The sequence below is a fragment of the Cydia strobilella genome, chromosome 9 (assembly GCF_947568885.1).
Source record: "Cydia strobilella chromosome 9, ilCydStro3.1, whole genome shotgun sequence".
Lineage (NCBI taxonomy): Eukaryota > Metazoa > Arthropoda > Insecta > Lepidoptera > Tortricidae > Cydia > Cydia strobilella.
Genome location: NC_086049.1, coordinates 9,139,197 through 9,166,720, shown reverse-complemented (window position 1 = coordinate 9,166,720; position 27,524 = coordinate 9,139,197). Strand labels below are relative to the sequence as shown.

At 36.8% G+C, this 27,524-nt stretch overlaps 2 protein-coding genes across 2 annotated transcripts in view; one reads left to right on the top strand and one right to left on the bottom strand.

Annotated features, from left to right (window-relative positions):
* Positions 1-4,753, bottom strand: part of LOC134743990 (coiled-coil domain-containing protein 96-like) — a 62,967-nt gene extending 58,214 nt beyond the window's left edge. Inside the window, exons 1-2 of the mRNA XM_063677621.1 lie at positions 4,472-4,753; positions 4,300-4,360 (exon numbers count right to left, since the gene is read on the bottom strand). The gene's annotated coding sequence lies outside the window, so the exon portion shown is untranslated. The remainder of the gene's footprint in view (positions 1-4,299; positions 4,361-4,471) is intronic.
* LOC134744231 (protein I'm not dead yet-like) lies at positions 742-27,524 on the top strand. The gene is made up of 15 exons (XM_063677970.1): positions 742-883; positions 7,793-7,940; positions 9,544-9,696; positions 11,413-11,528; positions 14,914-15,028; positions 15,814-15,919; positions 16,247-16,307; positions 17,739-17,864; positions 19,587-19,701; positions 20,363-20,478; positions 21,527-21,618; positions 22,241-22,333; positions 23,313-23,512; positions 25,903-26,040; positions 27,384-27,524. Exons 1-15 carry the CDS (start codon positions 783-785, stop codon positions 27,501-27,503), a joined length of 1,800 nt encoding a protein of 599 aa, XP_063534040.1. The 5' UTR covers positions 742-782; the 3' UTR covers positions 27,504-27,524.

Sequence of the window (27,524 nt, the reverse complement as noted above, 5' to 3'; positions counted from 1 at the left end):
TAAACTTATATTTTAATAAAAACTCAAAGTATGTAATGTAATTGAAATGATGATAAATAAATTCATTTTGTTTACAAAGATACAAGTTGCTAGTTGCTACGTTACCAATCGTTTATTGTCTTTTTTGACAGTTTTATATAAATAATCTAGGATGAACTACCGTTACCTAGTTTGCGTTTGTAACAGCGTCATCTTACATGAAATTTGGACATCAAACTAAACACATTTAATATCGAACTACTACTCCAAATCGTATCTATAAATATTTATTTTTTATTTTTATTTGAGTTTATTATTTGATTTAATTTAACTTTGTAAATAAAAGGATTTACCACTGTGTGTGTATTCGCAGTGCAAGTGTTATTTATACGTCATAATTTCATAGAAGTATGACGTTTAAAATAACACTTGCACTGCGTGTGCTATCAAAATCGTTGCAGACTTGTCTTGGTTTAACTATAAGCATTCCTTAAATAAATTGTTATTGTACTGGTATCAATGCCACTACAAACTGCTACTTCCGCTGCTGCTCTGCTGCTTCATCCGTTGAAAGTATAGTGTGACCCATAATTTTTATTACTTTAATTAATTATAAGAAAATACTAAAAATTTAAATAATTTAAATATTTCTGAACTACCCGTAACGCGGCGTAACCAACTAGAACTAAATAGTTTAAGTAACTGCGTCAATATTATGTTATGAAATAATAAAAAAGACTCGACTACATAATTAATAAATAACGGTAGCCCTATAGATACGCGAAGTAAACAATCATCGCAATATGGCCGAAAATTTCCCTGAAAACGATCCAGCTTCGCAAAACGAGGCTGGAACTTCTGATAGCAATGCTGCTCAACAAGGTAGTTCACCTGATACTGGATCGTAAGTACATTATTACAGTACGCATATTGCAAACAGTGCGCCAATTCTGGCATGATAATTTGATGCTGGGATGACTTGAATAATAGGTAAAGTGTACTGGGGCAACTTTGAAAATAACAAATAACTACTTGCCTAACTTCTCTCCGTTATTTATTTTCTACCTTAGCAATAGTAAGCAAGATGCCTTGCTAAGTGTTGCAGTAGCTTAAGACGCTATTCATTTATAACGTAGGACGGTAGGACGTTTTTGAGGTCAAAAAAAGCAAAAACTGCTATCTTACGAGGTAGGTACCTCGTAAGATAATAGAAGAATATGCCGACGCCTCCACTCTGTTTACTATTTATTACGTAAGAATCTAAAGTAATTTTTTGCAATGTTCAATCATTTCAAAGTTTTTCTTTATCAATATCATTCATCTTTACTTAAGGCCGTTCCATCGGTTTGCCGCTGTCACTGTCACATTTCGCAAGAAAGATCATGCGCTTGACACTTGGCGTCAATTTTGACCGAATTTTGTCGATTTTTATTTATTTTAAAAACGTTACCTTACAATATCGAAATTCGAAAACTATGAAATATTATTTGTTAAGATTGTTTTTTCTTTTTTTTTATAGTATCACATAATAAATAACCGAGTAAAGTTAGATTAAAAGTTCGAGTTAGAGGTTATTTTGGGAATTAATTGTATCGAGCGAAGTGTCATAATTCGTGTATCGGAAGCTATGTTATTAATGATAATATAGTCAAGAACTACATATATATTTTCCACGTCTACAAATATCAACGCCTTTTAGAAAAACATGATCATATAAGGATATTTTTCGCCTTCTGGCTCAAGGAACCGCCTTAAGAAGTTAAGATTTTGATCAGTCCAGCTCAAAACCCACTCGGAAAGCGGATCTTGGGGGGTAAATGAGAAAATTAAAAAATAAACTTTTTCAAACTATATCGTGTTACATATCAAATGAAAGAGCTCATTGTAAGAATCTCAATTTTTTTTATAATTTTATGATAAACAGTAGAAGTTATTCAAGAAAATAGGCAAAAAAATGACCATTCCCCCCCTTTATCTCCGAAAGTACTGGGTCTAAAATTTTGAAAAAAATACACAAAATAGATCTTTACCTATAGATTACAGGAAAACCTATTAGAAATGTGCAGTCAAGCGGGAGTCGGATTTAATTACTTAGTTTTTGATCCGGCCCCTACGGGTTTTTTAAAGACATTTCACTCACGTTTCACATAAAAAATACATTGTTTAAATTATGTCATGTACGGAACCCTTGGAACGCGAGTCCGACTCGCACTTGGCCAGTTTTTTAGGTATAATCTTAACTTTAGGCATCTTTGGGATCTTACGTAAGAACTACTTATCAAAACACCCTACCGCCCCCTTGTCTTACGTAATAAATGAATGACGTCTAAGTGATGCCAAAATATTAACTGCTTTTGGTTTAGTACATCTATATCTGATTTAGGCGATTTTTAAAATTATCCCTTTTTCGAAGTTACCCCAATGCACCTTATTCTTCATATTCTATTTACGTTGACAATTTAAAGCTCACACCAGCGGGAAAGTGAAACCATAAATTGTAGGCAACAGTTTATCTACGAAGAACTTTCCAAAAATCTTCCTCTATAGTGAACATAACATGGGTATATAGGTTATTCACCCCATGCATATGCAAGCTGCTGCGCTGATGTGAAATGTATGAAAACCTTAAACAGTGAATAAGCAGATTAAATTAGAATTTAATTCTAATTACATTGCATGTTGATTTCAGCTTACACATTGAAAATGAAATCCCATATAGGTATGGTCTAAACTCTAAAGCAATAAGTTGATTTTTGCAGTTTTGTAAGGAATGGCTTGGTTTCTTTCTATTAAAATATTAAACATTATTTTTTGCACTCCTTGAGTCATTACAATGTATAACTGTCAGCACTAAGTAACTTTTCATTTACACATCAGCATCAATGGAACCCGACTTGAAACCCGAGACCCGAGGGAGTAAACTAAAAAGTCCGCTTTTTTATATGTTTCTTGTACGTACTGTACTAATTTATAGTCTGTCGGCGGGTAGTTGTTTTATCAATCCCACTCTGGAGATCAGATATGATTTGATTACCGGCTTTTAGTACGATACAAGCTTTATTATTTTCAAGTGAAATTATTGTAGGACATAACTTATTAATGATACGGGTTTTGTGAGTAGGTAAATTATTAAACCTTTATAAAAATAAAGGTTTTACAGACAAATGTGAAGATCGGTAAAAGCTTCACGTAAACAAACGTAACTATATAAGTTCACGTGGATCAAGAGCTGTTTACTTTATATCGGAAATGTGACAATGCATAGATATTTAGCAGTTGCCTTATAAACCTGAAACAAATTCGTCCTTCGGATTTAACAACTGGTACACCTACAATGGAAGAATTTAATTTTCGACCCATTTCGTACCTTGCCACAGTGACAATTGACAATCAATATGTGACAAGGTACAAAATGGGTCGGAAATTATTTTTTTTGACTGTACGAGTCGTGGTGTAGTTCTGATGTTCTGATTAACAAAAGTTGACATTTGCCAATCCAATGGTCGCAAAATATAGAGCACCATCTATTTCAACAGTCAAACTAGGCGGCACGATCTTTTCTTAGATATTACATCTCGTCTAAATACTATCGATAAGTCTTTACTATTATAGTCAATAAATTTCATCTAGGTAATCAAACTGTAACATGAGTCCGCGATATATTAATCTAGTCAAGACTTACGGGTTAAATTAAGGAATGATCTTTTTTTTCTACAAAGGTCAGTTCAGTTCAAATCCCCTATAGGGGGAGCTAGCTCTTAAAGTCACTACTCAAATCCACAGTCTCCGAAAATTCATGGCGCTTACGCATTTAGGTCGCGAGATTCACACCGCTTATGGTTTGATGCCAAAACGGCAGCAACTCATGGCGCAAAATACTGATTATCTGTGCCGGTTTTATACGTTAGTTAAAGTCAATCCTAGTCAATCTGACAACTGCCTGTTTCAAACATTAATTTTTACACAGCCGGCATTTTTGTAGAGTAAACTGTGAAAAACGCAGATTTTATAAAGTAAATACTATCAAAAGATTTATAAATTCTATACCTGCAGGCGCCACTTGTTTACAAATCCTCAATTATGATTAATTGTATCACCTAAGAGGAGTGACGTAGTAACTATAGAAAAAATACAAAGTACCAGCAGGATTGGATAATTAGCTGACTGAGATTGAGTTATGATCGATTCTTAAAGATAGAAATTGCTAAATGCAATTTCCTGAAGAATATAAAGTCTCGTTTAGCCTATTTGGTAGCTTTGCCTTTGACTAGTAGTTCTTTAATATATACAATTACAAACAAAAACGCAAGCTTTACCTACCAGAGGTTTTTACGGCGTTACAGTCGTTAAAACGAATGTAAATCTCTGTTTTCTTCCAATCCTAGAAACAATAAAATAAATTAAAACATGCTTAATCCTTCGCTGTCACAGCTGCCAAACGGGATGGCTCATTGGACATTTTCAGCGTGTATAACAGCTAGTTAAAACTAACCTGTTGATAGAGCCGTGCAGAGCTGCCAGATCTCTCCCGCACAAAGTAATCATAAATACTTTATAGCTTTAGTCATCTTTCATGTAAATTAAAAGTTGCGATTTAACACGTTAACGAGTCATATTGAACACATGTGAACACAGGCTGGTCGGGTTGACGATGTCAGTTTTGTTTCGTGTAGCGGGCGGGCGAGAAAGTCGACGGCAACACACTGCTCCGCCCAGCTATCGCGCGGGAACTGACTGAAACCGCACGCGAATCGGCAGTCCTATTCCACGCGCTTTTCTTGCGCAGTCAAGCTTTCGCCTGATCTCCGATTATGCATAGTTGATATGCATCTCTAAATTTCTTTTTCGGTTGTGACGAACGCTCACCTGCCTTTAATAAGCGATGCGAATAACAGTCCAGCTACACGCCTAGCCTGTTGCTGGGCTACGAGCCCACCAACGCTGCCGCGCCTAACAATTCTTTTACCCTAGACAAACAGTATAGTGTTGCTTGCAATTTGCCATCCTTTCTATACCATCCATAAACAAAGGTCAGTAAGCGGTCATTGTCGTTAAAAAGTAAAGCAAAGAAAAGGTTGAGAATATGGATGGTATAGAAAGGATGCTAATCTCTTATGGCAGAATTGTTGCAAAAGTGACCGCTTTCCGCTTTAAATAATAGTTCCTAATCTCTCCGGTGGCGCTAGTTAGGCTCTGGGACATGAGTATAACATGAACCATATAAGGCAACAAATAACCCGACCAAATTACGTAGGTTGTTTTTGGTAGTATTTCGGTGTATGGTGGCGCCGCCTAATTACTGTTTTTTGATGGACACTTTTCATACATAGAGATTTGGCTCCTTTATACAGTCTCCATAGTTGAGAAAATGGGAACACTGTATGGAGATTGTATACGTATTACATACACTTGCACTGTACTCTCCTATATATTATACTACTCTTTGCACTGTACCCGTTTTTCTGAATCTTTTTACATTAATGTTTTGTTAGGATACTTTATGTACCCGCTTTTATTGCTCTTGAGTTTTTTTATCTCATTAAGCGTTCAGTCTTAGGCTGCCTGTCCACAGGAGCGGAGCGAGGTAGCGGAGCGATGAGCGAGGAAAAAATCCACCGATTGAATGGCATAAAATTTCCGCTCTGTAATTTTAATGAAATTCTATTACTGGATTTTTTCCCCCTCTTACCGCTCCGCTCCAGTGGACAGGCAACCTAACTTTTAGAACCATACTCTAGCGTCCATATTTACATTTATTACTCTAATTGCATTACCTATGGTTAGTAGATGATAATATCAATAACTTAAATCTATAACAAAAGCCAATTTTGTTTGTTTAATAGAGCGATGTCTCTGTAGTTAGGTAGGTTATTTTAGTTATTTTTTGTGAAAAGATTATTTCTTACTCTTTAAAAATAAATACACTATGAAATATATTATTTATTTATAGGATGAAGTTGGCAGCGTCATGGCCCTTGCCAAAACACAGTAAGCGTCGTAGATTACAAGTAAAACATTTCACAATACAAAGTGTTAAGAGTCCCCGGCAAGCTCGGCCGCAATTGCACTTTCCCATACAAACGTAGTTCCGCTCTCATTAAAACTACGTATTGGATTGTAATGAAATTTTGCACATACAATAATATGAGGTATATCTAGGTCTGAAATTAGTTTATATAGCTCCAGTTTATAAAACAAACGAAATAGAGCAAACACCAGTTTTGTATGAAAAACAAATTCGCTGTATTTTTTTTAACTATGGTATGTGAAGCTACACCAGGGGTGCGAAACTCCTCGCTTCGGCCAAACTCGGCTCCATTCGGCTCAGCATTGCTCCGAGCAATTATTAGGGTTGGCACAACTTGACGTCCCCGACTTTGCGTGCACGACCACAGATAAGATAATGACTTGAACTTTGACAACCCTAAATAGCCGAAAGGGATAGTGCCATATATTAGAAAGGGACAGCATCATTCGACCCTGATCCGCTGCCAAACTTCGGTTTTGTAGGAAGTTTCCTTTCTGTGCGGTGATACTATTATTTATTATTGACATGTATATATTGCAGTGTGGTCAAACGAAGGACTTTACATCAATATGGACGTTTAGTCTAGGGCTCCTAGTTGGCTCCTAGTGAGTAGGTATTATATTCTTTGGTCTAGGGCATCAGTCAAAGATTAATATATTTAAATCAAAACAGAGCCCAGACCAAAGAATATAATACCCCCTAGACAGTGGTGAAGCACCTTGGTCCATTGTGTATGTCGGCCTTTAAATTTTAATTAGTCTATAGCTATACTACTATATGATTATATGAAAAATAAAAGTTACATAGTCTCCATGAATCATCCATGAATAAAAGCTTAGTGTCAAAGCGGTGTCAAACTGATATTCAATATCGTCTGTTTTATTTCAAATTATTTCATCAGACGCGCTGTTTTAATTGCTAAAAACAGAAATGTAAGTAAAATAAACAGCTTATATCTATTAATAGAATCTTCAATTGGCAATGGTATTAAAAATAGGAGTCTTTGAATTTAGAGGCCGACTCCATTATTAGGTAAACCATTATTAAGTAAAATTTTAGACTCGAATCCTTAAAAGCACAGAATGTAAAATAATGCGACATCTACATATACCTATAGATAGATTCGCGACATAGGTTACTACTTTAGACTAAGATTTCAGTTACGCGATAGAAATCAGAAGTAGGAGACATGCAACTAAATATTTGGGCAATTACTAGTAGGCGCAATGATTCTTGTAATGGATTACGAAACATGAAGTGGAACTTTGAAGTTATGTTCGAACTTCGAAACAACATTTGAAATTTACTAATCGCTTTTAGGATAAGGTAAACCGTGTCTAAACTATGTGAAGTCCCTAACCCGCTCTGGGTCAGCGGAAAACAATATAGCCATGGAGACTATACCGTCTATACCGTCCATAAATATAGCCCAATCCTCTCGTGCATGACAAGAGACCTGTGCCTAGCACACATACATATAGGCCGAATTATTGTGTGTATGTCGTTCCGGACTTTGGGAGGCTTGCGCCAAACTGAAGCAAGGACATAGATGTATTTTCGAGAATTTAATGATGTATAAAGGGATATACCGGGCGGGTGCTGCTGCAATTGCGCGTGTCATTATTTATTGTCTTAGGTTTATCCACGCCGTAGCAATCTAAGTGCCCCAATCTTGTTCATTGTTTTCGGACAGAATCGCCGCTATAATACCGTCCACTTTTATTTGAAACTCGAAAAGAGTGTTTGTTATTTTTTGCCCAATGATTAACAGCTGGTTGCTTGTAGGTTTTTTCGGAAGTCGGGTATAGATCCAGATTCTCCAGTTCCCGTATCTAAGAAACTCAAGCTGTTCTTTTTCACTCACTACAGTGGCGTAGTGGCTTTTGTAGTGCCATTAATTTTTCTGCCGATTCTTTCGCCTTTTCCACCAGAGGTAAGCCGATCGAGGAAACCGATTAACAGGCCAATGGGGTTGGCAACTGTCAAAGGTTTGCATAGATGGCGCCATCATAGCTTGCCCCTTTTTCCATGAGATTTGGCTTAAAATGCTGGCATCCAGGGCATAAAATTCCTTTAAAATAACAAAATTTACACAATTCTAGGGATTGACAGGGCAAGCTATGCTGGCGCCATCTGCTAAATACTTCAACCGGCCAACCCCATTCGAGTTTGCTACTCGATCCGTTTCCAATATGATTGATCTGACAGTATCAAAAGTGACGATTTTGGTTGTAGAAATGTCATTTGTGACACTAACAGATCAGGGTGCGTAGCCAACGTGTAATCGTTAGCGCTCCGTAGCAAACGAAATGCAACTGTCGCTGTAGCACTAGTGTGGAGGACTGATAGAGAGAGATGACGATACGCTACGGGGCGTTAACGATTGGCACTTTCGCTACGGGGCCAGTACCATATAGGAAACAGATCGATTAAGTAAAACTCGAATTGGCCTGTAAGTTTATAATTTGTAATTATTAATTTCTTGTTTCCACCTTATAAAATAAGTATAGAATACATAATTACATATTTCTTGTGTTCAATCGCTGTTTTACACATACAAGTCTGAGCGATGATGTAGCTGTATTAAATACAACCCAAAAGCCGGTTTAGAATCACCTTGATGACCAATTGACGTCTAAATACGAGTATTTATTCAATATAGGTAATTTAGCTGTATGCAGTTAAGGCAGCAGGAAAGTGCTTAAAATTTTGTATTTATTAGACACATTGTGATAAATCAATTAAAACCTGCAAACTACATCTCCTCGTCAAAATATTAGTTATATGATATGATATGATATACCTCCCTCGTGGGATCCTATTGATGTCATTTTTTTGCGAGATTGATGAGTAAGAAATTTACAGTTTCCACGATTTTGTATCTTTTATGAGCATCGATACAACCAATTTAAACCAATGCCGAGAGTTGGGTTTCGGGAGTTTCCTGGCAACTACGAGGTATTAACACATTCATTGCCCACAACGCATATGTGCGTTCACCGTCATACAAGTTTGTTCCTAGGCCACGCCCCCTGGCAGTGAATGCGTTAAACTAGACTAAATTTACTTATTTACGAGTACAAAATATTCCAGCTTCTTATTTGCTGGAAAAGTTGGATCCTATGTTGGAATCCACATTTTGAAGCGAAATAAAGATATTTGTATTGGAATTTAATAGGGGTTGCAGGAGAGATGCTCTGCAGCAACCCCAACTTCATTTTGCCTTTACTCCCTTACTCTATTACTCCCTAACTATCGAGGTATTTTTAAGTAAGTACAAATTCATTACCAATAGTGTACTAATAGTAAATTTTCACATAAAAAAAATCCAAACGCAATGTGGTGTCACTGAAGAGCATGATGTAAAATTAGAGTTTTGAATGATTCACGGTTAGTTTCACTAGAAAAAAAAACAAACAAAACAAAAGGTAATCAGTGTAATCACGGTCTATATCCCGGTCAATATAAGTCTATTGATGCAAAATGCCTCGTAAGTACTTTCCTTCAAATAAATATATATTTTTATCTATTTCCAGAAGTGGCAATGGTGTGCATACACTCTGTGCGTGATGGCTGTGTACTGGGTATTCGAATGCATCCCGTTGCCCGTCACGTCTTTCATTCCTGTCATCATTTTTCCGCTAACCAACATCATGTCTACGCGGACAACTTGCATGGCTTATATTAACGTAGGTTTAGTTCTATCAATTATACATTTATTAACGGCTAATAGTCTGAACATATTAAGTAAAAGTCCGATAAATGGACAAAACTCGATATTGTTGTGTTGACATTGAGCTGAACAAATAAAAAAAAACCGACCAAGTGCGAGTCGGACTCGCGGCCAAGGGTTCCGTACATTACACAATTTTTAACAGTGTATTTTTTATGTGAAACGTGAGTGAAATGTCTTTAAAACCCCGTAGGGGTCGGATCGAAAACTAAGTAGTCAAGTCCGACTCACGCTTGACTGCACAATTCTAATGGGTTTTCCTGTCATCTTGTAAAGAACTATTTTGTGTATTTTTTCAAAACTTTAGACCTTGTAGTTTCGGAGATAAAGGGGGAGAATGGTCATTCTTTGCTTATTTTGTTGAATAGCTTCTAAACTGGTTATCCTAAAATGATATAAAAATATATTTGAGATTCTTACAATGACCTCTTTTATTTAATATGTAACACGATATAGTTTGAAAAACTTTATTTTTAAATTTTTTCAGTTACATGTCCGTCTTTGGGTCACAAACTTACATTTGTATACCAAATGTCAACTTAATTGGTCCATTAGTTTCGGAGAAAATAGGCTGTGACAGACGGACAGACAGACAGACGCGCGAGTGATCCTATAAGGGTCTCGTTTTTTCCTTTTGAGGTACGGAACCCGGAGAAGTAGCTAAGAAATAAACGTTGATAATATCACTGACCCAATGTAGAGTCACCTGCAATAATATACTATAGGTATTATGATACTCTTCGAAGGCCGCAAAAATATGTGACACGCTCTTAGGGCTCTGCAAAAAAGATAGTCATATATTTTTGCGGCCTACGTTGTGTAACATATTATTGCAGGTGACCGTACAATTAGGTTCCTACAGTAGATTAGATCTACTTGAAAATTTTCGACCAACACTACTGTGATCTGGGTGGCCCAGTGGTTATGGTGGCTGCCGCGAATGCAGAAGACGTTGGTTCGAGCCCAACTCTGGACATTGACGGAGACATATGACATCTATGCCAGTTTACAATCTTGTTTATCTTGTTTAGGATAGGAAAACGCCTTTCAAAGCATTTTTAATTCATTCATTCATTTTCACTTGATTTATTACTCCATCTAAATTTGTTATATCTGTTTAGTATAGAAAAAAAAGCAGAATTATACACCGTGTTTTTTTTATTTCCCTTAATTTTAAGGGGAGATTCTTCAGGTTAAATAAAGTTAATTTCTCTAAGAAACTAGTGTTTTAACTCTTACGGTTTTTGAGATATTCAATAAATAAATTTAATTGCTGAACCTGTGTAAAAGATTCTTCATTGCCTCCAAATTTTATTTATTTTTTAAGTTTCGTCAGTAAAGAGTTTTCCATTGATAGCTATTCACTACAAGAAGGTTACTGAGGTGAGTTTGACAATTCCGACATTACCTACTTTTCTTTCATTATGTGTCACACTAACTGTTACGTAACTCTAAAGGACCTTTTACAATGCAATATTCATTTATTTTGTATGAAAAAGGAAAAAAAAAATATTTTTTTTATTTTACAAAAAGCGATATACAAGGTAGCTTTTATTAATGTACCAAGAACCGTGTCAAATTTAACAGAAATAAAAAAAACACGGTGTATATACGTAAATATTGCAAAAAGCTACAAACCTACCGCCGTAATTTAACTCAATCGATGTTTCAGGATACTGTAATTATGTTCTTGGGGAGCATTATGCTCGCGTCGGCGGTGGAGCAATCCGGTCTACACAAGCGCTTGGCTCTGTACTCCATCAAGTTCATCGGATACTCGCACTATAAGTAAGAAATCAATGAAATACATGGTGCATAAAGGTTTTTTTCTACTCGTCGAGTATAATCTGTGTATTACAACTTAACATGCAACACTACAACCTTACTCTTTTCAACGTTGGATAGTCTATGGAACTTCCGACTCAAGCATAAGAATTTTATCGATACGGTTTAGTCAATTATATAATTTTTGAAAATAGAACTTCATACATTTCGATAAAATATTACTTGTTTAAGGAGACTCGATTCAATGCAAATTAGCCTACTTAAACACGCTGCTGCGTCGCATCTGCTTTGTGATTGGCTGGCCAACAAAAACATTTTATTTTATGTTGTAGTAGAAATAATTGCTTCACAAGTCAGAAACGCGCATGTGACACCCTTCATATAGCAACATCCATACCCTACGAAAACCGCTTAGCGTTGCTTGTTAGTCTCCATAGGCTACGGTGGCCAAAATCGAGAAAAAAACTGCCTTAAAACTAAATTTAGCAAGGAGCAGGTACCAGGGCCTCATGAGTTACGAGGAGGTGTCGTTGATCAACCCGCCGGGGGCGCCGGGCCCGGCGGCCGGAGCGCGTACGAGTATGAAGGTATCGCGGGCTGCGGCAGCTCGCGTATCTTAGCTGTATACTTTTGTTTTGTTTACCTATATGATTCTACTAGTTGAAAGTATTATTTTTTTGTCTCGTAGAAAAAGTATTGTATACAATAGTGATATAATCAGGCTTTTCAATCTCGTACCTTAACTTAAGCAACTCAGCAAGCTTCGTTGCTTAAACACGGTACTCGACTGAAAAGCTCTCTATTATATCACGATTGTATAAAATACTATTTACTCGATTCTGAAAAATGTGGCCACCATTTGCCGTTTAGTTGATGAAGCGAAAAAATTAGCAAAATATACTATGTGACAAAGACCAAATGCTGAGGAATCGGTAGGACAACAATATTAACATACTGATTGATATGGGTAGGTAAAGTTTTTTGAAGATAGGCAAATTATATTTTTATCCGATAGTATTCGTCATAACGATCACGGAAATGCAGCTCTTTTATTTTTATTTCGTATTATTTATTAAATATATTTTTTTAAGTGACCGAGATGACGTTTGTGAAATTTAATAGCAGATCAGGCACTAATGCCTGTGCACGTGATTTAATTGATGAGATAGAAAAAAAAAACGATGTCAACTGTCAGTGTCACTTAGCTGTCATTGCCGAAAAATAACAGACATAAGGGCCCAACCCTTTCTGTTACCTTGCGATTTAGTGTTATCATATGATTATCATTGAGATTTTTGACGACCTCAGCACGACCCAAGGACTTCTGATTCCCCACGACATCTGCGAGTATTTGGACAAAGATTGAATCTACTTTCGACAACTTGGCACTGCTTGTTGGACAACGTTTTCTTCCCTTACGACGACCCGACCCCTGCGCTGACCCTTGGACTGAGTTTTCCAAAAAGGATGAGCGAGTTTATGCGAGCAGATTCTACAAACTTGCCCCACATGGACCTAGTTATGATTTTAAATTATTATCATAACAGTGATAAGCACAACGCCGCCGAAATTAGAGGAACGAAGGCCCTCCTGTACGTATCCGTGAAATACATACATTAAACATTTTGTTATTGACATTTTTCCGCAATGACAGCTATGTGACATTGACAGTTGACATCTTTTTTTTTCTATCTCGTCAATTAAATCACGTGCACAGGCATTAGTGCCTGATCTGCTATTAAATTTCACAAACGTCATCTCGGTCACTTAAAAAAATATATTTAATAAATAATACAAAATAAAAATAAAAGAGCTGCATTTCCGTGATCGTTATGACGAATACTATCGGATAAAAATATAATTTGCCTATCTTCAAAAAACTTTACCTACCCAATTCCCTAATGAGGACGCCACTAGGCGGTCTACGCAGTCTTAATAGAGAAACGTAGACAGCATTTTTAGACAAAATTTTTATTTTATTAATCATGTAGTCAGGGAACAAAAAAATATGGAAGACTAACTTCAAAGAAAAAATCAGCTTATAAGAAACTATACAATTGAGACACGCCTGCTCACCAGCGGAACAATTGCAAAGCCAAAGTTTAGGATGGTTTAGGTATGGGTTTTCTTTGACCAAAATTATGATTGGTCAATTTCACCGACCCGAAGTCGCTCTGATTGAACGTAACCATGCTTTTTGTATGATAATTTATTATTTTATTTTTAAGTGTAGATAATTTATTATTGGCCATGTCGTTTGTCGCACGTGTTTAATAGTTATTTACAGTACATATGGCACTAGTGCGATAATTAGCACATTACGCAACTATGTCAAAAATTTACGCAACTCGTGTCGATTTAACCTCCTAAGTCCTGCGGTACCAAATTTTGTACATAATAAAATTCACCTGTCAGTCCTAGCATCAAGTAAGTTACTATAGTAATAAACACCGATAGTACATATTTCGGTACAATTTTTTTAGATGCCCCCCGCTTTCAAATTTGAATGCTCGCGCGGAGTATTCTGACAGTCCATAGGGTTGTAAATAGTCCGTTCAGGACTGACAGCAAATATTTATTATGTTTAAAAAAAGGAACAAGAGGCCTCTAGGACTATCACGTTTAAAAAAAGCTGGGACTTAGGAGGCACCACACACTAACACGCCTGCTGCTGCTGGAGGTATAACACTGCCTTCGGTCGTGTTTTAAAATTCGCCACTCATTTATCGCGAATTACTTATTCGCACGTGTATCGTACAACGATTTACAGTACATACCTATGCCCTTTAAATTTTCGACATAATTACGTAATGTGCTTATTATAGCACAGGGTGTCGTAATGGAGCACCAGATACACCCATACCGTAGGTGTACACGTTATTTCGTATGAAATTTAAGGTTGATCGTTTTGAATTTTGTGTTAAAGCACGTAAGCACTTGAATAAGATGATTATAAAATGTAAATTTATTTAATTTCCTCTCAGATACTTTTTGGCGAAAGTGGATTAGATGGAATCGTAGCTTTAGGGCTCCTCGTCCATTTATTAGTCACTTTCTAGCCTTTTCAATAATGAACTACTTACATATTTTTAATCTGACCGCGTCTCTGGATCGATGCGCGTCCTATTGCATCACGAGAGACGGGTATATAGTCACTTGCTTGTCAAATAAACGGTCGTATCTGTCCCTTCCACATCAGATTAAGAGACACCGTGGTTTGCTTAATAAATAAGGTTGTACAGGTCGTTTTATCAACTTTTAACTTTTAACAATATTATAATTAGGTGAGATGGCGTTTGTGTGCTGTCGGAATGACAATTCAATTCAATTCAAAATATTAAATGTCAAAAAACACAAATCAAACATTTGATAATTAATATATTTGCAGAATGCTGTTTGCTGTTGCTTTCGTGACTATGTTCATATCGATGTGGATCACGAACACCGCCGCTGCTACAATGATGATGCCCATAGTGTTTGCTTTGTTAAAAGTTTACGAAAGTGTAAGTGTTCATTTGGATATGTGTTACTAAAATCATAATACATATTTTATTCACTTAAGTCGTCAATTTTATTCGTTATGTCGAGAAGAGGAATAGTTGTTCTTGTGGACGTATACGTATAGTCAGAAATGAGTAAGAATAGTCAGAAACCCTAATGGTCAGAAAATTTAAAAGAAAATGGGTACCTACACAACAAACTAATGCTGTCTTGGTTCGGACAATTTTATTCTGTGGTTCTGGTGTGGTGGTGGCTGAAAAGAAAAAATGAGTCGATTAGCTTTAAACTCTGATAAACCTATAGAAATATGAATATAAGGATAAACCCCTACATTTATGTTAAATCATAAAGTAGCTTATATAATACACGTAAGAAGGTGAATTTAAGCGATTCTTTTGTCGCACGCTAAACAGTTAGGTACCTATTTAAAATGCCACTTATATACCTAGTAACTGATAAAAAAAACCGGCCAAGTGCGAGTCGGACTCGCGCACGAAGGGTTCCGTACCATTCCGGAAAAAAACAGCAAAAAAATCACGTTTGTTGTATGGGAGCCCCACTTAAATATTTATATTATTCTGTTTTTAATATTTGTTGTTATAGCGGCAACGGAAATACATCATCTGTGAAAATTTCAACTGTCTAGCTATCACGGTTCATGAGATACAGCCTGGTGACAGACGGACAGACGGACAGACAGACGGACAGCGGAGTCTTAGTAATAGGGTCCCGTTTTTACCCTTTGGGTACGGAACCCTAAAAAAAGTTTATATATCTTTTTTTCCAGCAAAAACTCTATAAAATGTACGATGTAAATGCCAAAACGGGAGAAAAAAAGGCAACGCCCCTAACAAGCTGTTACTTTTGTTGTATCACATTTGCAGCAACAATTGGTGAGTAGGTATTATTAGCTATTTGCGCAATTGGTGCTGAGGGAAATACCTACAAGGGATGCCAACGCACGACGTGTTGAAAATATGATCTTTCGTGGGACGACGTGGGGACGACATCGTCCTCATAATATTTGGCAGCTGCCAATTGCAATATGTCCCACACTCACCAGGACGGCGCCACAGTTATGCATGGAGCGAATAATTGCACGGTGTGCCTGTGCACTTGTGCAGGCATTAAAATTATTATTTGTGTGATGAAACTAATGGAATAAGTTTTATAATAATAAAACTTATTTCATTAGTTTCATAAATTAATCATTGTTTTAGGTGGAATTGGAACCCTTGTTGGCACTGCAACAAATTTAGTATTTAAAGGGCTCTTCGCTACGTGAGTTATCTAATGTACACTAAATTAGTCTAAATAAAGTTAGTATTACCATATTGTCAAGCGCGAAAAGGGCTATCTGTGGCCGTAACTCGTAGTAACGAGTTGACATTTAAAATTTACGTTAAAGACTGCGTAAACTCGGTAGCATTCCCTCTCTATCGCACGAATCCATCAGTGCGAGCGAGACGTACTGCAATCGAGTTCACGCAGTTGCTAACATAAACGTCAAGTGTTTACTGGTTGTTACCGTATAAAAATAGGGTAATAGTGCCTATTAACGTGGTAAAAAGGAAGTTTTCAAATAAGTAACTACAAAAAATTTACGTTATCAAAGCTCCTTAACGACCGAGAATATTAATTTTTATTTAAGACTGTGTATTGAACTTTGAACTCAACTTGGTTTATTTTATTTGATAAAAAAAGCATGGAAACCAAAATACACAAGTCTTCTATTACCGCGGTAATGATCAAGTTGTTCCTATTACCGCGAATTGAAGAATATTTAAAAGCAAGCGAAATTTTAAAAAAAAATTGTAATGCAGTTTTGATTCTTTTTGAAAATAAAAGAATGTTTCCTTTAAGTAAAACGACCTAACTTAAGGTTTTAAGGCACTTTCCTTCGAGGGCCCATTAATTTTTTCCACCCTGTATGTCTGACTATACTTAAAAACACAAATCAAAATATTATGTATAATAAAATAATTTGATTTGTTCCCAAAGTTATTGTGGGTATATTAGTCACTTCATTTTTGTGAATACGTTGTTTACGCGTGAATCTTACATTTAATTCGTATTGCGTCAAATAATTCTATTAGATGTTATATAACACTTTAAACTCTTGCCGTTTGTACACATAGTTGATGTCATTAGGTACAGTCGCCATCAGATATATCGGAGCGGCCGAGGTGCTCACAAATATCTGAACACGCCTCTATTGTCAAGGCGCTAGGTGCGTGTTCAGATATTTTTGAGCACCTCGCCCGCTCCGATATATCTGATGGCGACTGTACCATACCACCACACAATTCTAAATTAAGTATATGAATGAAAACGTCTTTGAGGCGTATTCTAATTTTATTAATAGGTTCAGAATTAAATCTGGATTAAATACGGATCATTTCTTCAGTCACTTTTGACACTGACAGCTCAGATATATTATATCTAATCTAGATCTAATTGTTAACTTGTTATTAAATCAAAATACTCCTGTTTATCAAACAGCCGGTACAAAACGCGCCGCTCGTCGTTCGTTTCTATTTGCTATAGTTTCCCTTTTCTGACACGGAGGGAAGAGAACCAACCGGCGGGTGGCGTGACTGTCGCATGGTAGGCGAGAGCACGGCGTTTTTTCTGCGCTATTTGATTTATGTAGCCGATAAATGTGTGTTATATTACTGAACAAATTTAATGATAAATAATTATCCTTTTCAGTGCATATCCTAAGGCGCCGGAATATATATCTTTTCCCCTGTATTCTGGATTTGCTATACCATACATGATTGTGATAAATTTGTTTATGTATTTATACCTTGCGGTGTATTACATGGGACTTTTCAGGTAAAAATAAGTTGGTTTTCCTTTTTTCCGTGCACTGTATATAAGTCTATCACTGGAGCAAGCACAGTAAAACCCGCTTTAAAAGACTTAAGCGGAACCACCACGCTAAAAACGCGTCTCTAGAGGCAAAGCGTACCTACCACTGACACCTACCTAGGTACCTAGGTGGCGTACCTATTGACGACCGGTCTGGCCTAGTGGGTAGTGACCCTGCCTGTGAAGCCGGTGGTCCTGGGTTCGAATCCCGGTAAGGGCATTTATTTGTGTGATGAGCACAGATATTTGTTTCTGAGTCATGGGTGTTTTCTATGTATTTAAGTATTTATATATTAAAAAATTGCCCTTAGAGCTGGTCAAAGATGCCTAGTCTTACTAAGATGGCATATAGTTGAGAAATTCGGACGGGCACCGCCGTGGCGGGGTGGCCTAGGGGTTCATGGCGTCAGCCGCGATAGCTAAAGACGCCGGTTCGAATCCGGCCTTCACCACTTTTTATTCGGGCTTCGTCACTTTTTATTTAATATATGACATCTATTACAGTTTTTAATTTATATATAGTAGTGTGACTACTTAAAAAAACACAAATCAAAATATTTAATAAAATAATTTGATTTGTTCCCAAACTTGTTCATAGATGGCAGCACCAGTCTCTCTCGCTACAACGTAAATCCGTAAGGAGTTCGTTTAGGAGGTGCAAGCGCGCATTGCTTGTCCTTAGAGCTGGTCAAAGACGCCTAGTCTTACTAAGATGACATATAGTCGAGAAATTCGGACAGGCACCGCCGTGGCGGGGTGGCCTAGGGGTTCATGGCGTTAGCCACGATAGCTAAAGACGCCGGTTCGAATCCGGCCTTCACCACTGGAGGGCTTCGTCACTTTTTCTTTAATATATGACATCTATTACAGTTTTTTTTATTTATATATTATATATAACACAAGCCTCCTTGGCCTTACCGTGGGACTTAGTCAATCTGTGTAAGAATGTCCTATAATATTTATATATTTATTTATTTATTAACCATGAAACAAATATTTGCAAAACAAGTTGTAGCCGCAAGTGTAAAAGGGTGTGTTATAGTCGAAGCAACGTAAGAAGTTATTTTTAACAGTGAAAATCAAATCAATCAATACTCATCCGATGACAACACCCGGTGTTCTCGAATGTGAAATATCTACCTAAATAAATTATTCTGGTACCTACCTAGTTGACAACCTCTGAATTTATCAATGGCGGCTTGTGGATATATTTTTTTTGTCCTTTGTTCATTAATGTTGTTTAAGATGTAACATTGATAGGAAGCTTATTAAGCAGTAAACTAATGTGAAAATGTGCAGATAATAAAGAATTAATCTTGAAACGCGTTTAACCATTCTTTAACCAACACCCGGCAGTCCATCGTGGCTGTTTGTAAAGTCACGCTATCACTTTACAAAGAGCTTGAGGTATTAGCATTATGTTAGGATAAATACCAGATTTGGAAAAATGCCGTAAAAATCAGATTTCCGCCAAATTTGGCTTTACTTTTAATATTAAACTACGGTTATTATTTAACGATATACTTACCGCATACTTCAATAATCTGATACGTACTGATATTGGACAAAATGCATGGTCTTTCAACTAATCTAAAATTCATCCGTCATTTTATTACCTTTCTGGGGCAGCCATAGAAGAATGGCCAGTAAAGAGTTTCCCACCTAATTAAACTTTCCTAATTACAGACCAAACAGCCCTGCTGCTAAAAGTGTCAAAATAACCGCTGAGGGTCTAGCATCTGCTAAAAAAAGAGTCGAAAGTAACATTAAGGATCTTGGCCCAATATCATGCCATGAAATTGTAAGTTGATGAATTTTAATAAATGCTATTAGGTCCAGATTGGTGAAAAAACTTTGAAAAAGCTACAACATTGTTCATTGTTGGTAAAGTTAATATATTTAGGTGTGGTATAGTAGCGCCTTCTCGAGTAAAACCCAATAAGTTTCCTTCTTATTACTACACTTTCGGTGCATCGATAAATAAATGTGCTTGCATACATATACTGCATATACTACTTACATATACTGGGTAAGTAGTTTTTTACGACCACCACTTTTTTTTTCACATTCACACTGGCCTAACTAGATTTTCGTGCGATGTACTACTTATAGTTCGAAAATTACTCGAATATTTTCGTCCTGGTATGAATTTTATTTGAATGTCACAGTTTTTAGGAAAAATATTTTTAAAAAAGAAGAGAAAACTCGGGCAACATCAACAAGATAAATTTATAGAGTTAGACCAAGCTAAGTTGGCAGCGATTTTGATAGCCTACTCTATTGTTAACTACTTAATTTGCTGAACTTGGTGTTGGTTGAACTTTTAAAATATTGTTGTAGTACGGGAATTTCGTTGGGTAGTTTTACGGTACCTACCTACCCGTAGTCCAAATAATTTTTGATCAAAAATCGAATAACCTGGCTTTAGTAGGCGAAACGTTAATGTGTAGGGTCTTTTTCAGATGGTACTTTGTCTATTCAGCTTGGCGATGTTGCTGTTTTTTTCACGATCACCTCAAGTTTTTCCTGGATGGGCCGACAGAATAAGAAACGCTTATGGGATTGACAATGCCAAATTGTATGTTGGCTTAGTTATTATGCAGAATTCCATCAAAAGGACAGGTTTATGTGCGCAGTTTAATGTGGATATAAACCCGTTTTAAATGGCAAGCTACTAGCATGACCTTTATTATTTGAGACTACTGCCACGGTATTTATATTTGTTACCGTTTTTATCACATTCTGAAATACCTAAAACCCGGGCTCCTATTACCTCCGCTAACATCTCAGTAGGGATTCTAAGATAACAGTGGAATAGTGGATGATTCTCAATGAACGTGATAAACACTAAAAAACACCGACTATTTGGTAGGTAAATACAATATTTATTAAAGCATTATTAGGTTCCCACTAACGGTTTAGGTCTTCAGGATTTTAAAAGTTCAAAGGAAAAACGGCAACAGAAATGATTATTGTTAACACTTTTACTGTCCCTCGCTTTCAACAATGACATGGGTCGATACGTCCGTGCATTATATGTGATGCATAAGCTTACAGAGCTATCCATTTCTGATGTCACGTAGACGTGACAGAGATAATTAGACAGCGAGCTGTACAATATGTACATTACACCTGTATTAAGAGTACATGGCAGACATTTAGACGTTATCGTGAGAATTGTCCTAGAGGAGGTTGCACTACCGGGGGCGATTTCTAGACTCAAAATTCGAGAATTGCGGAGATACTTGATCCGAATTTCTGTAAAGCTTGTGCAGAGGAATGACCGCGCCTCAATCGAATTTTGTAGCTTTAAAGCCAAATTTTACACAATAACAATAATATGACTCGTCTTTATTATTAACTCATAGTATAATTATAATCCAGTAGTTCATTAGGCTGCCTGTCCACGGGAGCCGAGCGGTGAGCGAGGTAAAAATCTAACTATTACGCAAAGAGGAGCGGAGATTTTATGCAATTCTGTTGGTAGATTTTGTGCAATTTTGTTGGTGGATTTTGTGCAGTTAGTGGATTTTTCTCGCTCGCCGCTGCGCTGCCTTGCATGCATGCTTGCTTATGGGAATTATTGACCCCGTAAGGTATTAACGGCCTAAGTTTGTGTGTTTCAGTATCAAAGATTCAGCAGTGGCGACATTTGTTATATTTCTAATGCTGTTGTTACCATCAACCTCGACCTTGTTTAAGAACTTTAAAGTAAAATGTAACTATTTAATATTTTTTTATACTTTTACATTTGTTTGATAATACGAGTGTATACTTTCGCCATTAGATACAGTACCGGCCAAAAATATATCACCTTCAGCCTAAATGTGATATATATTTTGGCCCCTTCAGCCGCGTACGAAACCGGAAAAGGCGAGGGATCAGTGTACGAAATTATTCGTGTTTAGCGCCACTTGCACCATCCCACTAACAGGTTAACCGGTTAAACCTGGAGTTACTATGGTTACCAGTACAATTTGACACTGGGTTAACGGTTTAAAGGGTTAACCCCGGGTTAGTGGGATGGTGCAAGTGGCGCTTAACGTCCTAAGTGTAAGGCCTGAGTGGACGCTCGAGTTGGGCGTGCAGCGGGGCGGGGAGTGCGGCGTGCATGTTAAACAAATGCAAACGTATAGGAGCGGCCTTAGTACACGCTGCTCACAGTGCTCACATCACTTCACTTGTGAGCCCGACGCCACGCTGCACGCCCCGCCGAACGCTCCGCTTCGAGCGTACACTCAGGCCTTACACTAACTAGTAAAAAAAGCTCACGATGCTGAGTAGAAATAAGTTTTAAATATAATTATGAAGTATATTGATTTTGTTGATGTTTTATGCAGTTGTCGACGAACTTCCAAAGGGGCGAATTCCGTCTTGCCTCAACTGGGAAGTGATGAATGCTTCTTTGCCGTACAGTTTTTCATTTTTACTAGGTTAGTATATCTGGTGCTTGTCTATAATGTTTTTATGATTACTTTAACTGACCTTAATCAAATTTTATCGTGATTTTACATGTAAAATGTATTGTTATTGGAGCAATAATAGTACATTGTGCAACGAGGGGGTACGTGAAATTTCGAAAACGAGGATAGTAATTTCCGACAGCCGCAGGCTGGAGGGAATTAAAGACTCGAGTTAGCAATATTCTTACCCCCGGTGTTTTTCATCACACTTGCGAAGAAAACACTAAATTTTAAACGATTTGCCACACTGGATGCGTTCTGCGGTCAGCGGTCAGGTCAAACCCGCATTATGTATGAAAAACATTGACAAACAACCTGTGAAGTTGAAGTTTGACCCGACCGCTGCACGCAGAACGCATCCAGTGTGGCAAATCCTTAAGCGAAATAATTCTTAAATACAGTGACATATCAAACATTCGTCTGCCATATTGTCATTTCTTGACAGGTTCGGCATGGAAGCCAGATACCTATCTATTCGGCATTCAGCCACGGTTGAAAATAATGTAAAAATATTTTAAACGGCTATTAAATTGATGATGATGATCGTGTCCTTTTATCCCTCATCAGGGACTTAGGGCTCTCATAAGGGATTTCCATTTTAATTAAATTAATCAAATTAAATATTTTTACACAAAAAAAAATTAAATGAGTGAATTGCAAAAAAACTGGGAAAGTATACCCTTTTTTGCAATTCAATCAAATTATAAACGTCAGTATTTTAAAAGTTAAACTCATTTACACTAAGTACTTGGGTTGTGTGAATTAGTGACATAATTTTAAAAAAGCTTTTTTTTTTTTTTCAAAATCCATCACCCGCGGGAACAATATACCTACTTAGGCATTTGTCCTTCAGTACACCTGCATGAAAATAAGATCTTTTTCGAGCAAGTGTGATGAAAAATAATGTACCGCTTTCAATAATACAGGTACCAAATTACTTTTCCTTTAGCTGGAGGTTTTGCCTTGTCCACTGCGGCAGGCAAGGAGTATTCCGATTTGAATGGAAAAATTGGAGAAACTTTACAGAAATTGGATGGCCTTCCCAATGCAGCTATTCTTTTCATAGTCATCCTTTTTACAATCTTTATTACTAATTTTGCCTCGAACGTAGCCGTTTGCAACGTGATCACGCCAATAGCAATGCAGCTGGTAAGACAAACATTGTATAATATTAAACATTTCTTGTACCGTAGAATATTTAGAGTTAGACCAAGGTAACTCTGCGACGATTTTAACAACATACTGTGCAAGAGACATTTATACGTCATAATTTTATAGACTTTTAACGTTTAACTTGCACTTGCACAGTCTGGGCTATCAAAATCGCTGCAGACTTGTATTGGTCTATCTCTAGGTACCTTTCTGCAATAAATAACTTACTATAGTAGAATAAACAATCGGCCAAGTGCAAGTCTGACTCGCCCACCGTGGGTTCCGTACTTTCTAGTATTTGTTGTTATAGCGGCATCATCTGTGAAAATTGCAACTGTCTAGCTATCACGGTTCATGAGATACAGCCTCGTGACAGACAGACGGACAGCGGAGTCTTAGTGATAGGGTCCCGTTTTTACCCTTTGGGTACGGAACCCTAAAAAACAAAAGACTATACCTCGTTGTTAGGGTTTCGTACCTCAAAAGGAAAAAACGGAACCCTTATAGGATCACTCGTGCGTCTGTCCGTCTGTCACAGCCTATTTTCTCCGAAACTACTGGACCCATTAAGTTGAAATTTGGTATACATATGTAAGTTTGTGACCCAAAGATAGACATGTAACGTAAACAAATTAATTTTAAGCACGGGGGCCACTTTTGGGGGGTAAATGAGAAAATTAAAAAAGGAAGTTTTTCAAACTATATCGTGTTACATATCAAATAAAAGAGCTTATTGTGAAAATTTCAAATATATTTTTTTTAAAATTTAATGATAAACAGAAGTTATTCAAGAAAATAGGCAAAAAATTACCATTCCCCCCCTTTATCTCCGAAACTACTGGGTCTAAAATTTTGAAAAAAATACACAAAATAGATCTTTACCTACAGATTACAGGAAAGCCTATTAGAAATGTGCAGTCAAGCGTGAGTCGAACTTAATTACTTAGTTTTTGATCCGACCCCTACGGGTTTTTAAAGACATTTCACTCACGTTTCACATAAAAATACATTGTTTAAATTATGTCATGTACGGAACCCTTGGAATGCGAGTCCGACTCGCACTTGGCCGGTTTTTTAGTACCTATTAGAAAAAAGGTAAATAATTTTGACGTGTCTTTTTATTGACAAACACTTGAAAAATAGATACAGCTAATATGTAACAATTACCTACCTATACACCGTGTTTTTATTGAATTTCGTTAACTTCAGGGTATGGTTGAGTACGTTTAAGAAAACTAAATGGCATAAATAATTTAAAAAAAAATTTTTTTTTTGTTAATTAAAATTGCATATAGCGTTGTTACATAATACGGGCATTGTATTTAACTCAACCAAACAATTGAAACTGTGACATATCAATGTCATTTCGAACATTGATCGTCCGAAATAGTACTTAAGTTTAGTAGCAAATGTACGAACTCGTACTAAACACTAATCAATATGTAAACATGCCCTAAGGCAAGTGTATACGCTCGTAGGGACCTTATCAGAAAAATAAGTTATTGATTATCTCCGAAACGGAGTTAATAATACCCGTGTCTGAGAAAGTTACTTGATTTAAGCTTAGGAATGCACCCATGAAATTAACGGAACTAAAAAACACGGTGTATAGCAAGGATATATATTTGTTTACATTCTTTTGGTTTCATAAGAAATAGTTACTATTTTTTCAAGCGTTTTTTTTTGTAAAAAGACCTGTCACGATTGTTTACCTTTTGTCTAATGCTAAACAACCAGGTATAGTATCTAAGTAGGTATATCTATATTCAATAAGGATAACCTTCCTGGCATGTTTTTTCACTAAGTATAAAACCGCCTTGAAATAGAGTACCGTATTTTTTAAATATGTATGTTACCTGAGAACTCGGTCATATGTAAACCGGAAAATTCTTTTCTATCTTGGTTGCTTCTAATTAACAGGCGTATTTTGATTTTAATAACAGGACAACAGGTTGTGAATAAGATCTGTATTAGTTATGAATATGATCAATTATGTACGATTAGTTATGAATTCATAACCTGTTATTAAAATCAGAATAGGCCTGATAGTGACTAATTATTGTCAACTACGTTTGCACGTACCATGTATGTAACAATAGCCGATGAAAGGTAGGGTACCTATCTGTCACCGTGGAATATTTTTCTCTACAGCTCGCGTTCAAAAGTACCTGCTGTCGCCATCAAATATATAGGAGCGGCCATGGTGTTCACAAAACCTCAACACGCAATCTAACGCCTTGACAATAGAGGCGTGTTCAGATATTTGTGAGCACCTTGGCCGCTCCGATATGTCTGATGGCTACCATACAATCGTTTTATTGAAGCTGTTAGAAAATGGTAGGTACTTTTGACGCTATTTTTGATACTGACTAGTTATTATGTCGCAGGCTACGAAGGTGAATGTGAACCCGCTGTGGTACAACGTTGCGTCTGGGATCGCCGCCTCGTTTGCCTTCATGATACCGGTGGGGACTCCAGGGAACCTGATTGTTCAGAGCGCCGCAAATGTACCCACTTCTCATATGGTATGCCGGCTGTGATAAATTAGTTGATTCTAGCTCTTTACAACCAAGAAATTGAAATTTAATAATGAATTCTAGTAAAATGTGTTAAAATTGACATTGAACTGTAATCAACCCTCACGATCGTATCAGACCGGGTGTAAAGGGCCGGAGCATAGTTAGTAGGATACGTAAACGAATATCTAGCCTGATGTAAGACCAAATCAATATGTTAATTTCATATATAAATTGGGAAGTGGCAGTTGCTTCAAGATTAACAACCAATTCGAACGTGCTCTGACATCAAACCGATATTGATATTCAAATCATATTAGTTAGCTGTTATTCACGAGTTCATTAAGTTCATTTCTCTCAGACTATAGGTACTAAACTAGGACACCTAATCTACCCAAACCTGTATTGTATTATATTGTGGTAGTTATATATCTACTATGTTTTTTTTATCTTTACTATATGTACGTATATTATTTAAGTACTTTTGAGTTTCCGATATTTGGTTACAGTTTCACATGCCATCTTCTCAAAGTAAATGCAATAAGTAGTATTTGTTTAAATTGTGGACCAACCACACACAGTTGCGATCCACTCTCAAATTCGCTTGTTTTACACGCTAGGTACTTAATTGCCTGGGTAGTGGGTATATTTTCATAGTAGTTATAATATACTTTTTCTCAAAAATGGACGGCAAAGTCGACGTTGCCGGTTAAAAAGTAGGTCGCGAAGTGCGTAGTTTATGGTCAGTCAAAAAATTAAAAAGTAAAAAACATTGCAGTCTCGATTTCGGGACTGCAATGTTGCATACAAATTCCATTATTTGTCGAGTTCCAAACTTTTTAAAAGTTGAAGTGGCCATATCAAATGAAGGCATAGGTCCATTAAACAGCCAAACAGATGATCAGTACTTATTATTACAATGTTGGTACCGCGACTATTTTGGTGTCTCAAATAGGTTGGCGTATTTTCAGCAGAAAAATACACTTCTATTTTTAATTAAAAAAATAAAAAGGCGGCAAAGCAAATCTTTTTACTTTTTTCTGTGAAAATATATACATAATAACGTTGCTTCTGTAAAATATTTCTATTATATTTGTGTTTATTGCGCTATTTTTGAGAAAAGCACTATATATGACTCGGCTGGAAGGCTACTTGCTGGCTTCGGATTCAATTAAACGGACTCCCAAGGTCGTCCGTTTAAAACGAATCCTCAGCCAGCAAGTAGCTACTTCCGAGCCTCGACAATAATGTACTATTGTTATCTTGAAATTATGACCATGTTAGCTTAAAATTAAAAACTGGACTAGTTTCCGTTGAAACACATGCAGTTGAAATAAAAAGTTTTGTTTCAGGTCATAGCAGGCGCTGGTCCCACTGTCACTACACTGCTATTCACTTGGTTGTTCACTTATTTCTACGCACCGCTTATATGGCCGACTTTGAAAGAGAACAAACCGGAGTGGGTGGCATAATAACCCAATCATGGTCATGTC

Excerpts from the sequence above, each read along its gene's own strand:
- LOC134744231 (XM_063677970.1), top strand. The coding sequence starts at position 783 with ATGGCCGAAAATTTCCCTGAAAACGATCCAGCTTCGCAAAACGAGGCT. Across the intron at positions 20,479-21,526 it reads GGGATTGACAATGCCAAATT|TATCAAAGATTCAGCAGTGG; the intron begins GTATGTTGGCTT and ends TGTGTGTTTCAG. Across the intron at positions 21,619-22,240 it reads TAAGAACTTTAAAGTAAAAT|TTGTCGACGAACTTCCAAAG; the intron begins GTAACTATTTAA and ends TGTTTTATGCAG.